Source organism: Gobio gobio, assembly GCF_949357685.1.
Source record: "Gobio gobio genome assembly, chromosome: 18".
Lineage (NCBI taxonomy): Eukaryota > Metazoa > Chordata > Actinopteri > Cypriniformes > Gobionidae > Gobio > Gobio gobio.
Window position 1 is genome coordinate 6,502,671 of NC_137111.1, and position 20,145 is coordinate 6,522,815.

The 20,145-nt window shown below is 43.3% G+C and overlaps 1 protein-coding gene across 1 annotated transcript in view; it reads right to left on the minus strand.

Annotated features, from left to right (window-relative positions):
* Nucleotides 1–356: 356 nt before the first annotated feature.
* The window catches only part of LOC307142217 (uncharacterized protein), a 35,497-nt gene continuing 15,708 nt past the window's right edge, over nucleotides 357–20,145 (minus strand). The window contains exons 5-7 of the mRNA XM_079842880.1: nucleotides 14,031–14,941; nucleotides 3,490–3,651; nucleotides 357–1,132 (exon numbers count right to left, since the gene is read on the minus strand). Of these exons, the coding sequence (XP_079699006.1) occupies nucleotides 3,530–3,651; nucleotides 14,031–14,941 (1,033 nt within the window). The 3' untranslated portion in view covers nucleotides 357–1,132; nucleotides 3,490–3,529. The remainder of the gene's footprint in view (nucleotides 1,133–3,489; nucleotides 3,652–14,030; nucleotides 14,942–20,145) is intronic.

Sequence of the window (20,145 nt, forward strand, 5' to 3'; positions counted from 1 at the left end):
ATTTTGTCCAGGCTTCGTTCAGGCGGCCTGACGTTGGAGGAAGGCTGAGACTGTTGTAGAGGACATTGAGCTCAGAGTACATATTCTTCACTGATCAATATCTATGCTTCAGCATTATCACAACAAATCATATTTCGCTGTCTTCTATCAGGAAAAATAAAGGAAAGGACCATTAGGACACAGAAATAGTGCTAGTGACATAGAAGTGGCACAACTTACCCAACATTAGGGGTAAAGTATGATGTCACTGGGGAATTTGAGTTTAAAAATATATTAATACATTTTTTGTGCATTATCCAATGGCAATCTTAGTTTATAACACATTATTCAGAATGTCTACCATTCAGTGTATTGTTCAAAAAGTTCACAAAAAACACCTTTTATTAGATAAAGAAAATATGAAATGTTCCTCATTGCAGTTCACCAAACTTTGTGTTTTTTTTCGAGGAATATAATCACATGACAAAAGAGCTGAATTCTATTCGCCACAACTATCCTTTATAGTCAAATTATAAATTTCATAGTTTATGTACAAAAAGGAAGAGAAAAGTTGGCACACCACAACTGAATGAATGAAAACTCCTGAAATAGAAAAATATTTATGCGATGTTCTCACCACGGGTGACGTTTTAGCCTATTAACTCTTCATCAGACAATGAAGACACAATGATCAGCCCTCACATACACACAAACCTATGATTATGACAAAAAAGGGCAACAAACAAATCACATAACAGAATAAAAGTGAAAACATCAATGAACTGAAAACATACACATATCAAAAAATACCTGACTGCAAAAAATACCTATCAGAAAATGGCTGACTGCAAGAAAACAAAAGAAAATACCAACACCAAAACAACACAACGAACATAATGCAATCAATCCACGCACACAGATCATAATGAAAGAAAAGGGTGAATATAAAACTCTTCTTTGAGACCATCAGGTGATGTCTCTGTGAGGGTTGTGGGTGTTTTGTCATTACTCTCTCGAGCCAGCAGATGCTGAAGAACAGCGGGAGAGATCCAGCAGAAGACAGGGATGTGGTATGTGATGTACAGGCTCCTGGATTTCCTCAAGTGACGGACGATGGTTTTCAGTTTCAGTTTTATGTCCTCTGTAGTTGAGCCTTTGAGAAAAAGGAAGAGCGATACCATGTCAAAGAGTAAGAGATCTCACGATACTGGTTTTAAAACTATCAACTGTGTTTGGACTGAAATGCTGTTACACCTCGGGTGTGCATTATTTTCTAATGATTCAACGAACTGGAGTCAATTATTCCACTTATATTACAGTTCCCACGCCAATACATTGTTCAGTTGATTTATCTCAAGTCATTTGACAGGTTTTGTCCTTAAAACGCTCTTGTGTACAAACCCAAACCTCCGTTGCTAATTCCAATACATCATTTTAGAGCTAGCAACGGACGCTTGAGCCACTGATAGCAGACTAATACAGTTAGTGTGACAGATAGTAACACTTGAGTCATTACTAGTGGGTTACCATGATCTTCACTTTAGAATTATTTACATACAGTGGGGAGAACACGTATTTGATACGCTGCCTACTTTTCCTACTTACAAAGCATGTAGAAGTCCAGAAAATCACATTGAATGATTTTTAAATAATTAATTTCCCATAAGTATTTGATCACCTACCAACCAGTAAGAATTCTGGCTCTCACAGACCTGTTGGTTTTTCTTTAAGAAGAAAACTTGTTTTCTTTGAACTCGTTACCTGTATAAAAGACACCTCTCCACACACTCAATCAAACAGACTCCAACCTCTCCACAATGGCCAAGACCAGAGAGCTGTGTAAGGACATCAGGGATAAAAATGCACAAGGCTGGGATGGGCTACAGGAAAATAGGCAAGCAGCTTGGTGTGAGGGCAACAACTGTTGGCGCAATTTTTAGAAAATGGAAGAAGTTCAAGATGATGGTCAATCTCCCTCGGTCTGGGGCAGCATGCAAGATCTCACCTCGCGAGGCATCAATGATCATGAGGAAGGTGAGGGATCAGCCCAGAACTACACGGCAGGACCTGAAGAGAGCTGGGACCACAGTCTCAAAGAAAACCATTAGTAACACACTACGCCGTCATGGATTAAAATCCTGCAGCACACGCAAGGTCCCCCTGCTCAAGCCAGCGCATGTCCAGGCCCGTCTGAAGTTTGCCAGTGACCATCTGGATGATCCAGAGGAGGAATGGGAGAAGGTCATGTGGTCTGATGAGACAAAAATAGAGCTTTTTGGTCTAAACTCCGCTCGCCGTGTTTGGAGAAAGAAGAAAGACGAGTACAACCCCAAGAACATCATCCCAACCGTGAAGCATGGAGGTGGAAACATCATTCTTTGGGGAGGCTTTTCTGCAAAGGGGACAGGACTACTGCACCGTATTGAGGGGAGGATGGATGGGGCCATGTATCGCGAGATCTTGGCCAATAACCTCCTTCCCTCAGCAAGAGCATTGAAGATGGGTCGTGGCTGGGTCTTTCAGCATGACAGCGACCCGAAACACAGAGCCAGGGCAACTAAGGAGTGGCTCCGTAAGAAGCATCTCAAGGTCCTGGAGTGGCCTAGCCAGTCTCTAGACCTGAACCCAATAGAAAATCTTTGGAGGAGCTGAAAGTCCGTATTGCCCAGCGACAGCCCCGAAACCTGAAGGATCTGGAGAAGGTCTGTATAGAGGAGTGGGCCAAAATCTGGTCAAGAACTACACGAAACGTATGATCTCTGTAATTGCAAACAAAAGTTTCAGTACCAAATATTAAGTTTTGCTTTTCTGATGTATCAAATTATTTATGTCATGCAATAAAATGCTAATTAATTACTTAGAAATCATACAATGTGAATTTATGGATTTTTGTTTTAGATTCCGTCTCTCACAGTTGAAGTGTACCTATGATAAAAATGACAGACTTCTACATGCTTTGTAAGTGGGCAAACCTGCAAAATCGGCAGTGTCTCAAATACTTGTTCTCCCCATTGTATATATATATATATATATATATATATATATATATATATATATATATATATATATATATATATATATATATATATATATATACTGTATATATATATATATATATACTGTATATATATGGGGATTATTAGGAGGCCATGATGGACAGGGGCCAATGGGCAAATTTGACAAGGATGTCGGGGTTACACCCCAACTCTTTATCGAAGGACATCCTGGGATTTTTTTAATGACCACAGAGAGTCAGGACCTCTGTTTAACGTCTCATCGGAAGGATATGTTATATATTTATTATCTGACACACCTCATTCAGGTCATGTAGTCTCTACTAATGAGCAGATGAGTTGAATCAGGTGTGTAAGATGAGGGAGACATACAACATGTGCAGCACTGGGGAAACGTTTGAGAAACACTGCTTTAAATCATCACAGCTGCAAACAAACATTCTACTAAAAGTCAGTTATTTAAAGGTCCTATTTAAACCTCAACATATTACAGTACCTTCATTGATCCTTGTTGCCATATTGTGTTCTGCAGGGTTTCAGCTGTAGCTGATGTTTACTGGGCCTGTGAAAGTGTTTCTAGAGAGTACTGGAGCATTTAAACTTGCACCTGTGTCAGCACTGACCCCAACACTGACTCCAGAGTCACTGCTCATCTGCTCTGAAATAGAGACAAAGACACATATTTAAAGGGGTGGGGAAACACTCAGTTTCAGTCAGTCTCATGTCAATCTTGAGTACCTATAGAGTAGCATTGCATCCTGCATATCTCCGAAAAGTCTTTATTTTTATTATAATTATAAAAGGAAGATGCGCTGTTCCGAGTCTTTCCGAAAAAAGCTGTGCGGCTGGGGGCGTATCGTGTGGGCGGAGCTAAAGAATGTCGAGCGCGCGCCGCTGTTACTGTGTTGAGTGCGTCTGAAAGCTGCGTCATCCCTAAAAGCGTGAAAAAACTTTATTCAACATAAAAAATGGCTTTTAATCAGATACAGCCATACATCTATGATCCGGAATCAGACCCAGAGGCTGAAGTTGAACAGGAGGAGCAGCAAAAACGACTAGAGCAGGACATCTCTATGTGGTATAAGTTACACTAACTATATAATATGCTTAGCGGCTTGTGTTATTTACACATTTATACTTTAATTATATCGTGTGTGTGTGTTTACGCGTGGTTTGTGTAGACATGATTTGTAGTAAGCGGACTGGTTTTGCGCGTCAGGCTAGTGTTTACATAGAAAGACATGGAATAGTAGCGCATTTGAATGAAGAAGCGCGCTTATTTAGTTCAACATATTTCCCCACTCTTTGTGTATTGTTGTTTGGAGTGCTTTTACAATACACAAACATACACATATAGTGGCCAGCTAAACAAATGTACACACTATACATCGCATGCTCCATTGATCAATACGTGGTCATGTTTGGGCTACTTGATGGGCATAGGCAAAAACAGACATTTGAAGCAGTCTTACTCACTGCCTGCGGTTCCAACGTTGGGACCTTTATCGTTGGGACCGCTCCATCCTTCAGTATTAGGCGATTTGAAAATCCGGAAAAGCAAATTCCATCCACTTTTGCCTTAACGCGGGGTTATTTGGCTACGAGCCAGCGCTTTGATGGGCGTAGCCTATTGCTTTCACGCGCTCTCTCTCTCTCTCTCTCTCTCTCTCTCTCTCTCTCTCTCTCTCTCTCTCTCTCTCTCTCTCTCTCTCTCTCTCTCTCTCTCTCTCTCTCTCTCTCTCTCTCTCTCTCTCTCTCTCTCTCTCTCTCTCTCTCTCTCTCTCTCTCTCTCTCTCTCTCTCTCTCTCGCGCGCTCTCTTCCGGTAGAATTGTCCGTACGGCCCATACAAGGAAATTCCGCCCTGTTGACGTCAAGCGGACCCATGATCGAAAAAAACTTTCCGAAACTTATGACTAACAGGAAGTACTAATTTTGGCAAAGAAATACTCCCATCAAACGTCCACCTTAGCTTTTGAAACTGTGTCCATGTTTAGCATGGGAATCCAAGTCTTTAACAGTGCAAAAAGATCAGTATGCATGAAACAGCATTTCACCCCCCCTTTAAGCTTCTTACAGAGATGTAATGACATTAGAGCTTTAATAGCAATGACAATTCTCTTTATTGCCATCCTTGTGTTTGCATGTAACCAACCAAGCTATAGCACGACAACATCGAACGTTCAGGAAAGCATTGAGAACTGATCAGCGGCTTCAACAGTGTATGTATTCTCTTGAGTTGGCTTTTTCTGAACGCAGCGTATTTTACATTTACATGATTGTGACACACTCAGTAACTATGTTTAGCGCTGCAGTTGTTCATATCATGTACTTGTCTAATTTGCCTTTTTGTAACAATATTGTGTAAAACATATTGTGTTTCCCAAGTCTGTTCCTGGAGGCACACCGACACTACATCTACAAGAATGATCAGATGAAGCCCAGGACACACTGCTCGATTTTCGGCTGTCCCAGACGAAAGATTGTCATCGTGAAACAATCGTGGCGGTTTCTGTGATCGTGGCTCCTAATCGTTGGTCCTGTCGTACAATGAGAGAGATGGTCCCTTTCATGGTCTTGAGACCAAAGCCTATGCTGCTACGACCCACATCTACTGACCAGCCAATAAAAAACAACACAACATGGCTAATACTTAAAACTGCTCAGTTCAAGCTCTTTTCCCTTCCTCTTTTTTTCAGCACACATAAAAACTACAACTGTCTAAGTGTGATTCATTGTGGTCTTGTTTACCACTAGCACACACTGATGACGTTTTATTATTCTATAGAAATATGCATCATAGCCTCCGAGTCAATAGGTGTCCTCATCGTACAGGCTTCATGCCTGTTGCACCCAAGTTTAATAGATCATGTCGCACAGTGTGATTTATTATGATCTTATCCACCTGTTTCGGGGGGGCGCTACTCAACTTCCGGTGAGGCGGCGGAAGTAGTATTCCAATGGTATTTTGTGTGCTAGTTAGTGGAGAGGCTAAGTGTTTTTCGGATCATTGGCAAGGTTTCAAAATGATAATTTTTACTTTCTTTTTTATCAGATTGTGCCAGAAGGGTTAAGTGAAGGTTACTGTGAAGCAACATTTGCAGAATGACACACACTAAACATTTAATTTAGTACATTTATTAGTTAATTAATAATATCACAATACAATAAACAATACAATTTTCGTGTCCTTAACCTGTTAACTGTCACCCCCCTTTTTGAAAATATACATGACGATAAACGATAAATGCACTATACAAAATATACATGACGATAAACGATAAATGCACTATACAAACTTAAATGGTTGCAATTCAAGAATGCTTTGGAATATAGACATAAGTTTGGTCTCATTTTAAAGAAGACAGTCAGCAGATTATGGCTCAAGTGAAAACACTTCAAAAAATACGAAAAGTATGAAAAAGTTATGAAAGTTTAAATTTACTGTTAATCAAATGTACTGTACTAAATATTTTATATTTTATGTAAAATATATATGTTACAAAATAATTTGTACTCTAAAATTACTATCACATAAAAGCCAAATGTCTAACCAATTTGTGTTCCAAATTTGAAGTTGATATCACAAAAATTGAAGTTCCCATGAGATTTTGTTTAGGCGCTGTACCACAAATAGCCACCGGGTGTCATTGAAATTCCATAGATTTTTTTTACGCAATCTCCTGTAACAAATGTATATATTTTTGTCCAAATATCATAAAACAGTGGGCAGATATAGAACTGTGAGACTCAGACCTTTCCGACAATATGTGTTTTGTCAAGATTAGAAAAGGTTTTTATTATAAAGTTTTTAAAATAAATGTTGTAATATGAAACATGACGACGCCCACTAGGGGAGGAGCCGCTAGAAGAATTTAGAGTACCGTTTCCATGGTAACGCAAAATCCGACTTCAAAACAGTTTTCACAGGATGAATCTTGAGTTCGTAAGCTTTCGAAAGATATATAGTTTGTCAACATTAGATCAGGATAAATATAGGATATAATTGTTTTAAACATGCAGTGGCAAATGGGCCCACCGGTGGGCCAGTGACAGTTAACAGGTTAATTGTCTTTCCTTACTTTACTGACCTTCCACAAAAGTGCCGCTGCATGACTACAACAGCGTCCTGGCCCTAATTCATGAACAACCGCTGTCTGTACTTCACCTGTCACTGATGCTAGCACCCCTGCCTTATGATGGGATACATGTAGGCTCGGCTCGGCTCAATGTCCGCTTTTAGATCGTTTCCGACAGATACTGATACGCCTCTGAGCTTTTCAAATTGCTCATCGCCTTACCATCACAGGCTACTGAATCTAGAAAATAGCTAAAAATACTACCATACATGATATGAGGCCACTTCTTCACGTCATCCTCCTAACCAACTACCGCGGAAGGTAAAGGTACTGTTGTTTCACCTTTTTGAAAGTTCGCTGAGGTTGTGTTCCCACATCGTTAGCCAATTTGGATAGCTTGAATGACTGTCAACTGTTGAATGTTAATAAGCTATGTTTCCATCCACCTATTTTTATGCGCATTTTGAGATAACGTTATTGTATCAAAAAAATGCTGAATGGAAACGCCAAGATGCAAATTAATTCTATAAATGCACATAAAAAATGTATGCGCTCGTTTGAGTCGGATACATTTTCTATCCGATACGAAAACGTGCGCATAAACTATGATGGAAATGCATAAAGTCCCGCTTGTTTACTTCAAACCAGAAGACGCTCCCACTTTTGACGCAAGGCTTCATGGGGTGTAGGAAACTTGTGGATAGGATTGATAAAATCGTGCAGTCTTTAACGAGCTTAAAGGTCTTTTCACACTAGATGCCATTTTGACGTGCAAATAATTTGCACGATGGTTTTATTTTTTGATCAGCTGTTTGTGTAACAAGTGTTTCCAGACTGAACGCGAATTTGCTGCGGCGAAAAAACAGCGTTTATTTTTTCCGCTTCAATGTCGATTTTTTTTTTTTACATTCACGGTGACAGAAAAGGCTTCAACCAATCACATACGAGGAAACAAAGGTGACGAAATGTCTAGTAGATGTCACTAGCTATTCAATCAGCATTAACCTTTGCCCGATATCGCATTTCTCACAAGATTACAGCTCCTGTGCGAGTACATGCAAGTCACTACAGACAATAACATAACCTTTTGAGTTAAAACTCGTAGATTTTTTCCTAAAAAAAGTCAATGACTATGGAAAGTGAATGTCTGTGGCACTTGAATGTTTACATTGTGACTCAACTGGAACCAAAGCTGGAAACAGCTGCTCCGGATCGATTGGTTCCTGAAGTGTGTGTTTGTCCGTCAGATGTGCTGCTACTGTCTCTGGAGGAGCTCCTCAAATTGTCCCACGGACATTCGAAAGCATGTGCGGAACCAGCCATGATAAAGTTTTAGCTTCTGTAGATTAGCATACTCCCCTTCAGACTCTCTGTTCTTTAAGACTGGGTGCACCCAAAACCTTCTTTTCGGTCTTTTAAAAAAAATGAAAAAAAATAATCTTCACTGGATGATGAAGTGCCCATGTTTTCTCAACTGTCACCGCAAATTGTTGGGAATGTTGGAGCTCTGAAACGTCACAGACGTCGCAAATATGGCTGATGTGAATGGTTTTGATTCCATTCGCATCTCCCGCGCATCTCCCGCGCGTTTGGCGCTCCGGAGGATGATGCGATGTCAGTCACCGCATCACAAGGTGGGATTCGAGTCCTCTGAGGATGATGACTCGGCTGTGCTGCCGCCTTCGGGCGCGCCAGCATTGCCCGAGTCGGACCCAGAGCTGACAGCCATGTTGTCTCAGGCAGCCGCGAGTCTAGGGATAGAGTGGAACCCTCCGCCCTGTACTGAACACTCGCGGCTCGATGTTTAGTTTTTGGGGACCCGCGCTGACACACGTCAGTCCCCGCCCCCAATACCTTTCTTTCCCGAGCTGCATGAGGAGGTTGCGCGGTCCTGGAAGTCCCCGCTGTCTTTCCGTGACCGTTCGGCGGCCTCCTCCGCCTTCTCCATACTTGATGGGGCCGCGGCCAATGGGTACACTGGGGTCCCCCCAGTTGAACGTTCTGTTGCGATGCAACTGTGTCCGCAGAGCGCTTCAACATGGCGTGGTGACCCTAAGCACCCCTCTAAAGCCTGTCGATTCACATCAACCTTGGTGGCGAAATCGCACAGAGCTGCGGGGCAGGCTGCTGCCTCTTTGCATGCCATGGCGATCCTTGCAGGCTAGGATCCTCAAGGACAAGCACGAGGGTGGAGTTGATCCGGGCCTCGTGGACGAGCTGCGTGCCGCCACCGACCTCGCCCTCCGGGCGACGAAGGTGACCGCACGCTCCCTGGGTCAAGTGATGTCCACAAATGTGGTCCAGGAGCGACATCTGTGGCTAAACCTGGCCGATATGCGGGACAGCGAGCGGACACGTTTCCTCGATGCCCCCATATCCCAGGCTGGCCTCTTCGGCGGAGTGGTTGAAAACTTTGCCCAACAGTTTTCAACCGGCCAGAAGCAGACTGAGGCTCTCAAACATATACTGCCCCGGCGGCCAGCTGCTGCCTCCAACCAGCCGCCGGCACAGTCGCCTCAGCCTGCTCGCCGCCGAGGACGCCCTCCTAAGGCTCCCACCCCTCCCGCCCGGTCCCAGCAGCAGCCTAAACCCGGGCCGGGTCGTGGAGGAAGTTGTAGGAAGGCGTTACCTACACAGGCTTCCGTTCAAGATGTTGACAGCGAAACGCCTTTTCGAATGCATTCGTCCGGACGATTGGTTTGCAGCGATCGACCTGAAGGACGCCTACTTCCAAGTCTCCATCCTACCTCGACACAGACCGTTCCTACGGTTTGCTTTTGAGGGGCGGGCATATCAGTACGCGGTCCTCCCATTCGGGCTATCTCGAGGTTCGCATCCTGAACTACCTCGACGACTGGCTCATAATGAGTCACTCTCGAGAGCAGGTTTGCGGACACAGAGATTTAGTGCTCCATCACTTAGCCCGTCTGGGCCTTCGGGTCAACTGGGAGAAGAGCAAACTTTGCCCCGTGCAGAGGATCTCTTTTCTCAGTATGGATATCGACTCGGTCGCCATGTGCGCACAGCCTAAAAGTGAGCGCGCGCAGTCTCTGCTGACTTGCCTCCGTCAAATCGAGAGCAAGAGTGCGGTTCCACTGAAACAGTTTCAGAGGCTCCTGGGGCATATGGCATCTGCAGCCGCGGTGACGCCGCTCGGATTGCTACATATGAGACCGCTTCAGCACTGGCTACACGATTGAGTCCCGAGATGGGCATGGCGGTCTGGCACGCTCCGGGTACAAGTGACTCGGGCCTGCCTACAGACGCTCACCCCGTGGTCGAACCTCAGTTTTCTATGGACCGGAGTGTCCTTACAACGAGTTTCCAGGCATTTTGTTGTGTCAACAGATGCCTCCTCCACCAGCGGGGGTGCCATGTGCAATGGACAAGCAGCCGCGGGCTCCTGGACAGGACCCCAGCGCCTTCTGCATGTCAATTGCCTCGAGTTGCTGGCAGTACGGTTCGCCCTGCACCGCTTCCGAGCGTTGCTGAGGGGTCAACATGTACTAGTCCGGACAGACAACACGGCCACAGTAGCGTACATCAACCACCAGGGCGGTCTACGCTCCCGCCGTATGTCTCAACTCGCCCGCCATCTCGTTTTATGGAGTCAGAAGCACCTGAGGTCCCTTCGTGCTGTCCACATCCCGGAAGAACTGAACCGTTCAGCTGACGAGCTCTCACGGATTCAGCCACTTCCTGGAGAATGGAGACTCCATCCCCAGACGGTCCAGCTGATTTGGGAACAGTTCGGCGACGCAGAGGTAGATCTGTTTGCCTCCCACGACTCTTCCCATTGCAGCCTGTACTATTCCCTGACCGAGGGCACGCTCGGCACGGATGCACTGGCGCACAGCTGGCCGCGGGGCCTACGCTTATATGCGTTCCCCCCAGTGAGCCTTCTCGCACGAGTACTGTGCAAGATCAGGGAGGACAAAGAGCAGGTCATGTTGGTCGCCCCGTATTGGCACGGCCAGACCTGGTTCTCAGAACTGCTACTCCTTGCGACAGCCCCTCCCTGGCCTATTCCTCTGACACCGGACCTCCTCTCTCAGAGACGGGGCACTCTATGGCACCCGCGTCCAGCGTTCTGGAAGCTCCACGTGTGGCTTCTGGATGGGACGAGGCAGGTTTGAGTGGCCTGCCACCTACGGTGGTCGGCTGCCACCTTACGTAGACATGACGCAGTGTTTCAGGACCTCAGACCAGCTCTTTGTCTGTTATGGTGGGGAGCGGAAGGGAAGAGCTCTCTCAAAGCAGAGGTTGTCTCACTGGACAGTGGACACCATTGTTTTGGCTTACCAGCAGCAAGGTCGACCATGTCCCCTTGGTGTGAGGGCACACTCCACTCAGAGTGTGGCCTCCTCTTGGGCTTTAGCGCATGGCACCTCGCTAACGCCCGTTTCACACATACTCCGTCTGCAGTGCGTATGCGGTGCGTGTTGCGGTGCAGGAGCAGCATGCGCTGTTGTGCTTTCATATATGCTGCGTTTGCAGCGCGCAACTGATCCGCGGTTGATACCACAAACACAGCATTTATTCATTATTTTTTTTATTTCAAATCCAAAAGTTGTTACTGAACATGGCTTGTCAGAATTGCAATTCTCTTTGTTTACACTTTCATAGATGTCACGTTTTAACGTAGTACATTTAAACAACGTTTTATTCAATTAATTACTTTATATTTATATAGCCTATACTTTAGATTTAGCACACACAAGTGGCAAAACATTTAAATATAACTTATAGCCTATACACATTTTAAATTAGAAACTTACAATAGGCTATATACAAAAACAGCCGACTCTCGTCTTTTTTTCGTTTTTAAACCCTTTTAAAAGCAGGTCATAAAGACCTTTGTTTTTCCACCTCCAGGAACGTACGTGCTCTCCATTATTTCAATTTTTTTAACCTAAATGCCAGGTAAGGTGTCGTTTCCTTGCTTTACACGAGAAAAAAAAAGCCATGTGTTGGCTTTGAAACAGAGTATTTTAAATTATATGCATCTGTGGTAAAATTACTAGATTGTTGCGTCAGTACATGTTTATTTTAAAGCGAACAATGTGCTGTCACTTTAATTCCGCAGTGCAGCACAGCAAAAAATAGGCTCGGTACGGAAACGATCGCCGGACTGCTGCAGACGCAACGCACCTGGAACGGACTGACGGATAGCATCCGTATGCAGTGTGAAAGCTGTAATCCGTTAACATGGGTACGGAAAAAAAATACGCACCGCATACGCACTGCAAACGTAGTATGTGTGAAACGGGCGTAACAGACATCTGCAGAGCTGCAGGCTGGGCGACACCGAACACATTCGCCAGATTCTACAATCTCCGAGTGGAGCCAGTGTCTGACTATGTACTCGCCTCTATTAGTGGCCGGTAATGCACCAGGCTCAGGTGTCTTCGCTTGCTCGCCATTCCTCTCCACGGATGGGATACGTGCGATTTTTCCCTCAGGTGAGCTCCACGAGAGCCCTGAGCTCCTCCAGCACTGTCGAGTAGTCATAGTGACTGAACGAAAGGGAACGTCTCGGTTACGTATGTAACCCTCGTTCCCTGAGGAGGGAACGGAGACGTACGTTCCTCTGCCACGTCAGCTACTCTTTTGGAACGCGGAGTTCAGATCTTGGCTCCGCAGCAGATACATAATGCGATGTAGCCAGAGTACTTCCTTACATACCCACGAGGTGGGGCGGAGTTACGCATGCAAATTCCGCATGCCCATGGCATTGGCACTGCCATTGGGCGCTGTTAAATTCCTCAAAGGTGATTGGCTTCTAGGCGAAACCCCCATTCGTTAGTCACTAACGTACGTCTCCATTCCCTCCTCAGGGAACGAGGGTTACATACGTAACCGAGACGTTCAGTGGACTGTACGTGGAATAAGCCTTAAAGCAATTTCACTCTAAAGTTAAACACGTTAATATTCGTCTTAGGGGTATGTACATGTATGTCAATAGCTGTTTCCATCACCCCGTTTTTATGTGCATTTTTAAAATGTTTATGAAACGAGGGATGGAAACGGCAAATTTCGGGGGAAAATTCCTTAATTGTGTGTTCGCTGGAGGTGTTTTTTGACGTGCGAAAATTAGTTAATGTGAATAATGATATATGAAAACATATTTGCAGAATAAATTCTGACGTAACATTAAACCCACGCGACTAATCGGCTGTTTCCGCGGATGGTGTTTTATTAACTGTTGGCTACTAGTTTACCAATACCATCATCAGCCGCTCGAACAACTTGATGGAAACGCACCTAACTCACATTTGTTAGTTATTCTTTTTTGCGAACTTTGAAAAGATTCACTTCATGTTTGGATGGAAACCCAGCTATTGTTGTCATATTTCTAAAGAAAGTTTACCAATACTTGTGATTGCACCTAAATATATATAAATATAATAATTAATTTTTTTACACGTACAATTGAACATTAAAGGGGCTATATGCAACTTTTTCCCCAAAATAAACGTAACAATAGCCTTTTTATTTTACCATTTATGACTCAAACATCTCCTGATGAGCATACTGACACCTTGTCCGCTCACAGTGGGTGCACCTATAAGCCTGTATCCTATTTTTCCTATTTTCTGGCGGGTCGTCTTTTCCCGCGCTGTCTGCGGATGTGACGTCACCACCGCTGCGAGAGCGAGCAGAAAATGAGAGCAGTTCTGTTTTTTGGCCACAGGTGTCAGTCGCGAGTTTAAATTTCAGAAAAACGCATATAGCCCCTTTAAAACATTTTTAGATGTTATCATCTTTCACAGCATCTCTGTGTTTGCGTATAATGTCACAGATCTTTCTCATGCTCTCCAATTGGTTTAACTCTGATTTCTGAATATTGTTCCTCATGAATTAGTTCCTTCTGACGCAGTTTATCTGCAATGATCTGGACATTTCTAACCCCCTGAATGAGATCTGGCCAATGGCTATCAAAAAAAAAAAGTGCTTTACCTGCCTCACCATTCAGAAGCGGCTTGTCTCTCTTAGGATGAATCTGATCAATTTCATTTTTCTTAATTGTTGCAGTCCAGACAGTCTTCTGATCCTCTTCTCTGGTAAGAGTCATTTGAAGGTCATTCTTCAGACGTGTGTTGACCTTGAAGAAGTTTGGGGGAGTTTCTCTTCTGAGTGTGATCCCTTCTTTGGGATGGATAGAGGCACCAGGAACGTCAAGAATGTGTGGCGTTTTCATCCGAAATGGCCGGTCAGGTCTGGGATGCTTGATTGGGTAACTTGATTTTTCACTCTTCTCAACTTTTTCTTTCGCACAATCATCAAATGGAAAAATGTAGACATGCAGAATGAACGGAGCTTTAGAACGCATGTAGAGAAGAAGATCGCAGTGTTCATTCAATCGCTTTTTCCAACGGATAATCAATGTTTTCAGAGAGAAGGATGGTTGGACAATCTTAGCATGGAATCGGGTCATCTGCACAGGTTCTGTGGTTATTCCCTCGTCTTTTACGGTGAGGACTTGCACAGCATCTTTGAGAGAGGGGTCAGACTCCCCTAAACAGGCGTAATGGGGCAGATGAACTTCCTCCAGTTTCCCTGAGATCACCGTCACGTCCATCACTGGAGCGATTCGGTTGCACTGCAGTCTCTCCAGCTCTGCGTTGAGGAAGTGTCCGTCTACGGTACGGTACTGAAGGGTGACTTCACAGTCACAGACCCATCGCATTCTGGTCCTGACACACTCGTAACGGCCTGGGTCAGTGCTGACCCTGAACTTTGACCCTCCTTCATCTGTACAGGCCGATGGCTCAATCTGAACCCACTGCTCAGAATCAGCGATATGGACGCAAGACTGACAGTTCAACAGCGGGTGAATATTGAGCCCAGAAGGTTTGGGCTCGGAGAACCTGTGGAGAACCAGAAGAAGGCATGGTTTTATGCTCAAACAGGGTACAAAATTAATTGTTGAATAAAGTAATAAATGAAACTCGCCGTTGGCCAATGACTTTAAAGGGTTAGTTCACCCAAAAATGAAAATTCTGTCATTAATTACTTACCCTCATGCCGTTCGACACCCGTAAGACCTCCGTTCATCTTTGGAAACCAAATGAAGATATTTTAGTTGAAATCTGATGGCTCAGAAAGGCCTCCATTGGCACAATGCACGGTTCACTCTCAAGACCCTTAAAAGGTACTAAAGACGTCGTTACAAAGTCCATCTCACTACAGTGGTTCTACAATAACTTTATGAATCAACGAGAATAGTTTTTGTGCGCAAAAAAACCCTAAATAACGACTTACATAGTGATGACCGATTTCAAAACACGCCATCATGAAGCTTCGAAGCGTTATGAATCAGCGAGTCGAATCATGATTGGGATCGCGTGTCAAACCCCAAACTGCTGAAATCACGTGACTTTGGCGATTCAAACCGCTGAATCGACTCACTGATTCATAGAGCTTCGAAGCTTCATGATGCCGTGTTTTGAAATCGGTCATCACAATATAAGGGTTATATTAATTAATATTAATATCAATATTAAATTAATATTAGGGTTTTTTGTGCACAAAAACTATTCTTGCCGATTCATAAAGTTATTGTTGAACCACTGAAGTGAGATGGACTTTTTAACGACGTCTTTAGTACCTTTTAAGGGTCTTGAGAGTGTAAAGTGCCATTGTGTCAATGGAGGCCTTTCAGAGCGATCGGATTTCAACTAAAATATCTTAATTTCTGTTCCGAAGATGAACGGAGGTCTTACGGGTGTCGAACGACATGAGGGTAAGTAATTAATGACAGAATTTTCATTTTTGGGTGAACTATCCCTTTAACTACGTTAGTTAGCATGAGCTGACAATTAAAATACTAAAGTGTTTATTAAGTTCTATGTTTATTAAAAGATTATTAAAATGAAAAGTTTCTAGCTGTCAATATTTAATGGACCTGAACGAACATGAACTAATAATGAACTGTTACATTTTTATTAACTAATGTTAACAAAGATTAATACCTCAACAAATGTATTGCGCATTGTTAGTTAATGCATTAATGAATGTTAACTAAAGGGACCTTATTGTCTTATACCAACAATTCAAAAGTCTACTATAAAAACCTAGTAAATCTGTCACAATTCACAACTGTTCACAACCTTCTAACAACTGTTGTCTTAGTGGAAAATGTACCATCAAAAGATTTTTCACCATCAAAAATCATTTTAAAAATAATAAAATCAGGGTTTTTTTCTGTTTCACGGAGAGTAAAGTTTTTGTCAAAAACATTTTTTTATTAAAAGGACAGCTATAAAAAAAGCCCCAGTTGAACAGCAGTGTTAATTTTAACTGCAAATTTTGATTTAGTTTTAGTCATAGTCTTTTGACTAAAATGCCATTTAGTTTTAGTCATATTTTAGTCACCTGAATTGTTTTTAGTTTTAGTCTAGTTTTAGTCGACTAAATCTACAGTAGATCTAGTGTCCTAAAATCTAATGAGTTTAGTTAAATTGTAATAAATTAAGCATTTAAGCCTTACATAACCGACTGTCACTTGAACTGACATTTTGACATCATTTTGTTTTTGACATTAAAAATACACGAAAGAGCTCAATTCACTTTTTTGTTTGTTTTTTAAAAACAGCTTTATAGTTTTTATAACTTTGTATTTCTGTTTTAGTCAGTAGGCCATTTCAGGTTAAGCTAAAGCTTCAAATAAGTTTGTTTATTTTATTTTTTATTTAATTTATTTAATTTCAAGTAATGAAGATTTTTTAAATGGTTTTAGTTAACCATTATAACCCTGATACTTTATTGAATATGTGTCAAATACTGGTCTTTCCTCCTGAATATGAATCAAATGGGAATTAAATTAAATACAGTTTATTGTGCAACCAAAAACGAATATATAATGCGTGATTTGTAATTATAAACAAGCTCGAAATACACCGAGACTCTTATTTTGAAATGTTTGCGCCTCTGTTGCAGTTGCAGGAGCTCATTCAAGTTCAGGAGATAAATTATGCATTGTTACAACCATCTAAAACATATTACTTTATAAACATTGCAAAGTAAACATTGTCATTATTCATCAGCATTAGTTCATAAACAATTGTCTGGCATAAATGTGTGTTATTCATTGATTGAGCCGCTCGAGCGCTGGATTGGGGATGAGCCGTGTTTTCCAGCGTTTAGATCAGCTCAACTCAAATGTGCGCATCTGTTACACAGGACATCAGTTCTGACTGGATCTCTTCCCTAATTGTCCCTCCCTAACATTTTCGTCTCGTTTTTATTTGTTGACGAAAATGACAGTTGATTTTCGTCATAGTTTTTGTCATCCAACACTAGTTTTTATTTAGTTACCGTCTAGTTTTTGTCATTGAAAAAAGGTTGTTGACGAAAATTATGACGAAAATATTTTGACAACGAAATTAACACTGTATTTGAACCTGCTGGTGTCTCTGCAGTCTCATGAACCTCTCTATGGCTGGCAGTTTTTACGTAAAGTTGCATTTCAGCCACCTTTAACCAAAGCTCAGAAAGAGAAATGTTTACAGTGTGTGTAGAAATACATTTTCACAAATCTGTCTAAATCTGTGTTAGTGAGCACTTCTCCTTTGCCGAGAAAATCCATCCACCTCACAGGTGTGGCATATCAAGATGCTGATTAGACAGCAGGATTATTGCACAGGTGTGCCTTAGGCTGGCCACAATAAAAAGCCACTCTAAAATGTGCAGTTTTATCTCACAGCACAATGCCATGGATGATGCAAGTTTTGGGAGGGAGCGTGCAATTGGCATGCTGACAGCAGGGATGTCCACCAGAGCTGTTGCTTGTGAATTGAATGTCCGTTTCTCTACCACAAGCAGTCTCCAAAGGCGTGTCAGAGAATTTGGCAGTACATCGAACCGGCCTCACAACCGCAGACCACGTGTAACCACACCAGCCCAGGACCTCCACATCCAGCATCTTCACCTCCAAGATCGTCTGAGACCAGCCAGCCAGACAGCTGCTGCAACAATCAGTTTGCATAACCAAAGACTTTCTGCACAAACTGTCAGAAACCGTCTCAGGGAAGCTCATCTGCATGCTCGTCATCCTCATTGGCCAAATGCTCACATTCGATGGCGTCTGGCACTTTAGAGAGGAGTTCTCGTCACGGATGAATCCTGGTTTTCACTGTACAGGGCAGATGGCAGACAGTGTGTATGGCGTTGTGTGGGTGAGCGGTTTGCTGATGTCAACGTTGTGGATCGAGTGGCCCGTGGTGGCGGTGGGGTTAAGGTATGGGCAGGCGTATGTTATGGGCAACAAACACAGATGTATTTTATTGATGGCGTTTTGAATGCACAGAGATACCGTGACGAGATCCTGAGGCCCATTGTTGTGCCATTCATCCACGACCATCACCTCATGTTGCAGCATGATAATGCACGGCCCCATGTTGAAAGAATTTGTACACAATTCCTGGAAGCTGAAAACATCCCAGTTCTTGCATGGCCAGCTTATTCACTGGACATGTCACCCATTGAGCAGGTTTGGGGATGCTCTGGATCGGCATATACACTCACCTAAAGGATTATTAGGAACACATACTAATACTGTGTTTGACCCCCTTTCGCCTTCAGAACTGCCTTAATTCTCTGTGGCATTGATTCAACAAGGTGCTGAAAGCATTCTTTAGAAATGTTGGCCCATATTGATAGGAGAGCATCTTGCAGTTGATGGAGATTTGTGGGATGCACATCCAGGGCACGAAGCTCCCGTTCCACCACATCCCAAAGATGCTCTATTGGGTTGAGATCTGGTGACTGTGGGGGCCATTTTAGTCCAGTGAACTCATTGTCATGTTCAAGAAACCAATTTGAAATGATTGGAGCTTTGTGATGGTGCATTATCCTGCTCGAAGTAGCCATCAGAGGATGGGGACATGGTGGTCATAAAGGGATGGACATGGTCAGAAACAATGCTCAGGTAGGCCGTGGCATTTAAACCATGCCCAAATGACACTAAGGGGCCTAAAGTGTGTCAAGAAAACATCCCCCACACCATTACACCACCACCACCAGCCTGCACAGTGGTAACAAGGCATGATGGATCCATGTTCTCATTCTGTTTACGCCAAATTCTGACTCTACCATCTGAATGTCTCAACAGAAATCGAGACTCATCAGACCAGGCAACATTTTTCCAGTCTTCAACTGTCCAATTTTGGTGAGCTTGTGCAAATTGTAGCCTCTTTTTCCTATTTGTAGTGGAGATGAGTGGTACCCGGTGGGGTCTTCTGCTGTTGTAGCCCATCCGCCTCAAGGTTGTGTGTGTTGTGGCTTCACAAATGCTTTGCTGCAGACCTCGGTTGTAACGAGTGGTTATTTCAGTCAAAGTTGCTCTTCTATCAGCTTGAATCAGTCGGCCCATTCTCCTCTGACCTCTAGCATCAACAAGGCATTTTCGCCCACAGGACTGCCGCATACTGGATGTTTTTCCCTTTTCACATCATTCTTTGTAAACCCTAGAAATTGTTGTGCGTGAAAATCCCAGTAACTGAGCAGATTGTGAAATACTCTAATATTGTGGAATACTGAAATACGGCCCGTCTGGCACCAACAACCATGCCACACTCAAAATTGCTTAAATCACCTTTCTTTCCCATTCTGACATTCAGTTTGGAGTTCAGGAGATTGTCTTGACCAGGACCACACCCCTAAATGCATTGAAGCTACTGCCATGTGATTGGTTGTTTAGATAATTGCATTAATGAGAAATTGAACAGGTGTTCCTAATAATCCTTTAGGTGAGTGTACGACAGCCTGTTCCAGTTCATGCCAATATCAAGCAACTTCGCAAAGCCATTGAAGACGAGTGGACCGGCCACAATCAACAACCTGATCAACTCTATGCGAAGGAGATGTGTTGCACTGCGTGAGGCAAATGGTGGTAACACCAGATAATGCCCCCCCCCCCCCCCGACCCCGCCAATACAGTAAAACTGCACATTTTAGAGTGTCCATTTATTGTGGCCAGCCAAAGGCACACCTGTGCAATAATCATCAGCATCTTCATATGCCATACCTGTGAGATGGATGGATTATCTCGGCAAAAGAGACGTGCTCACTA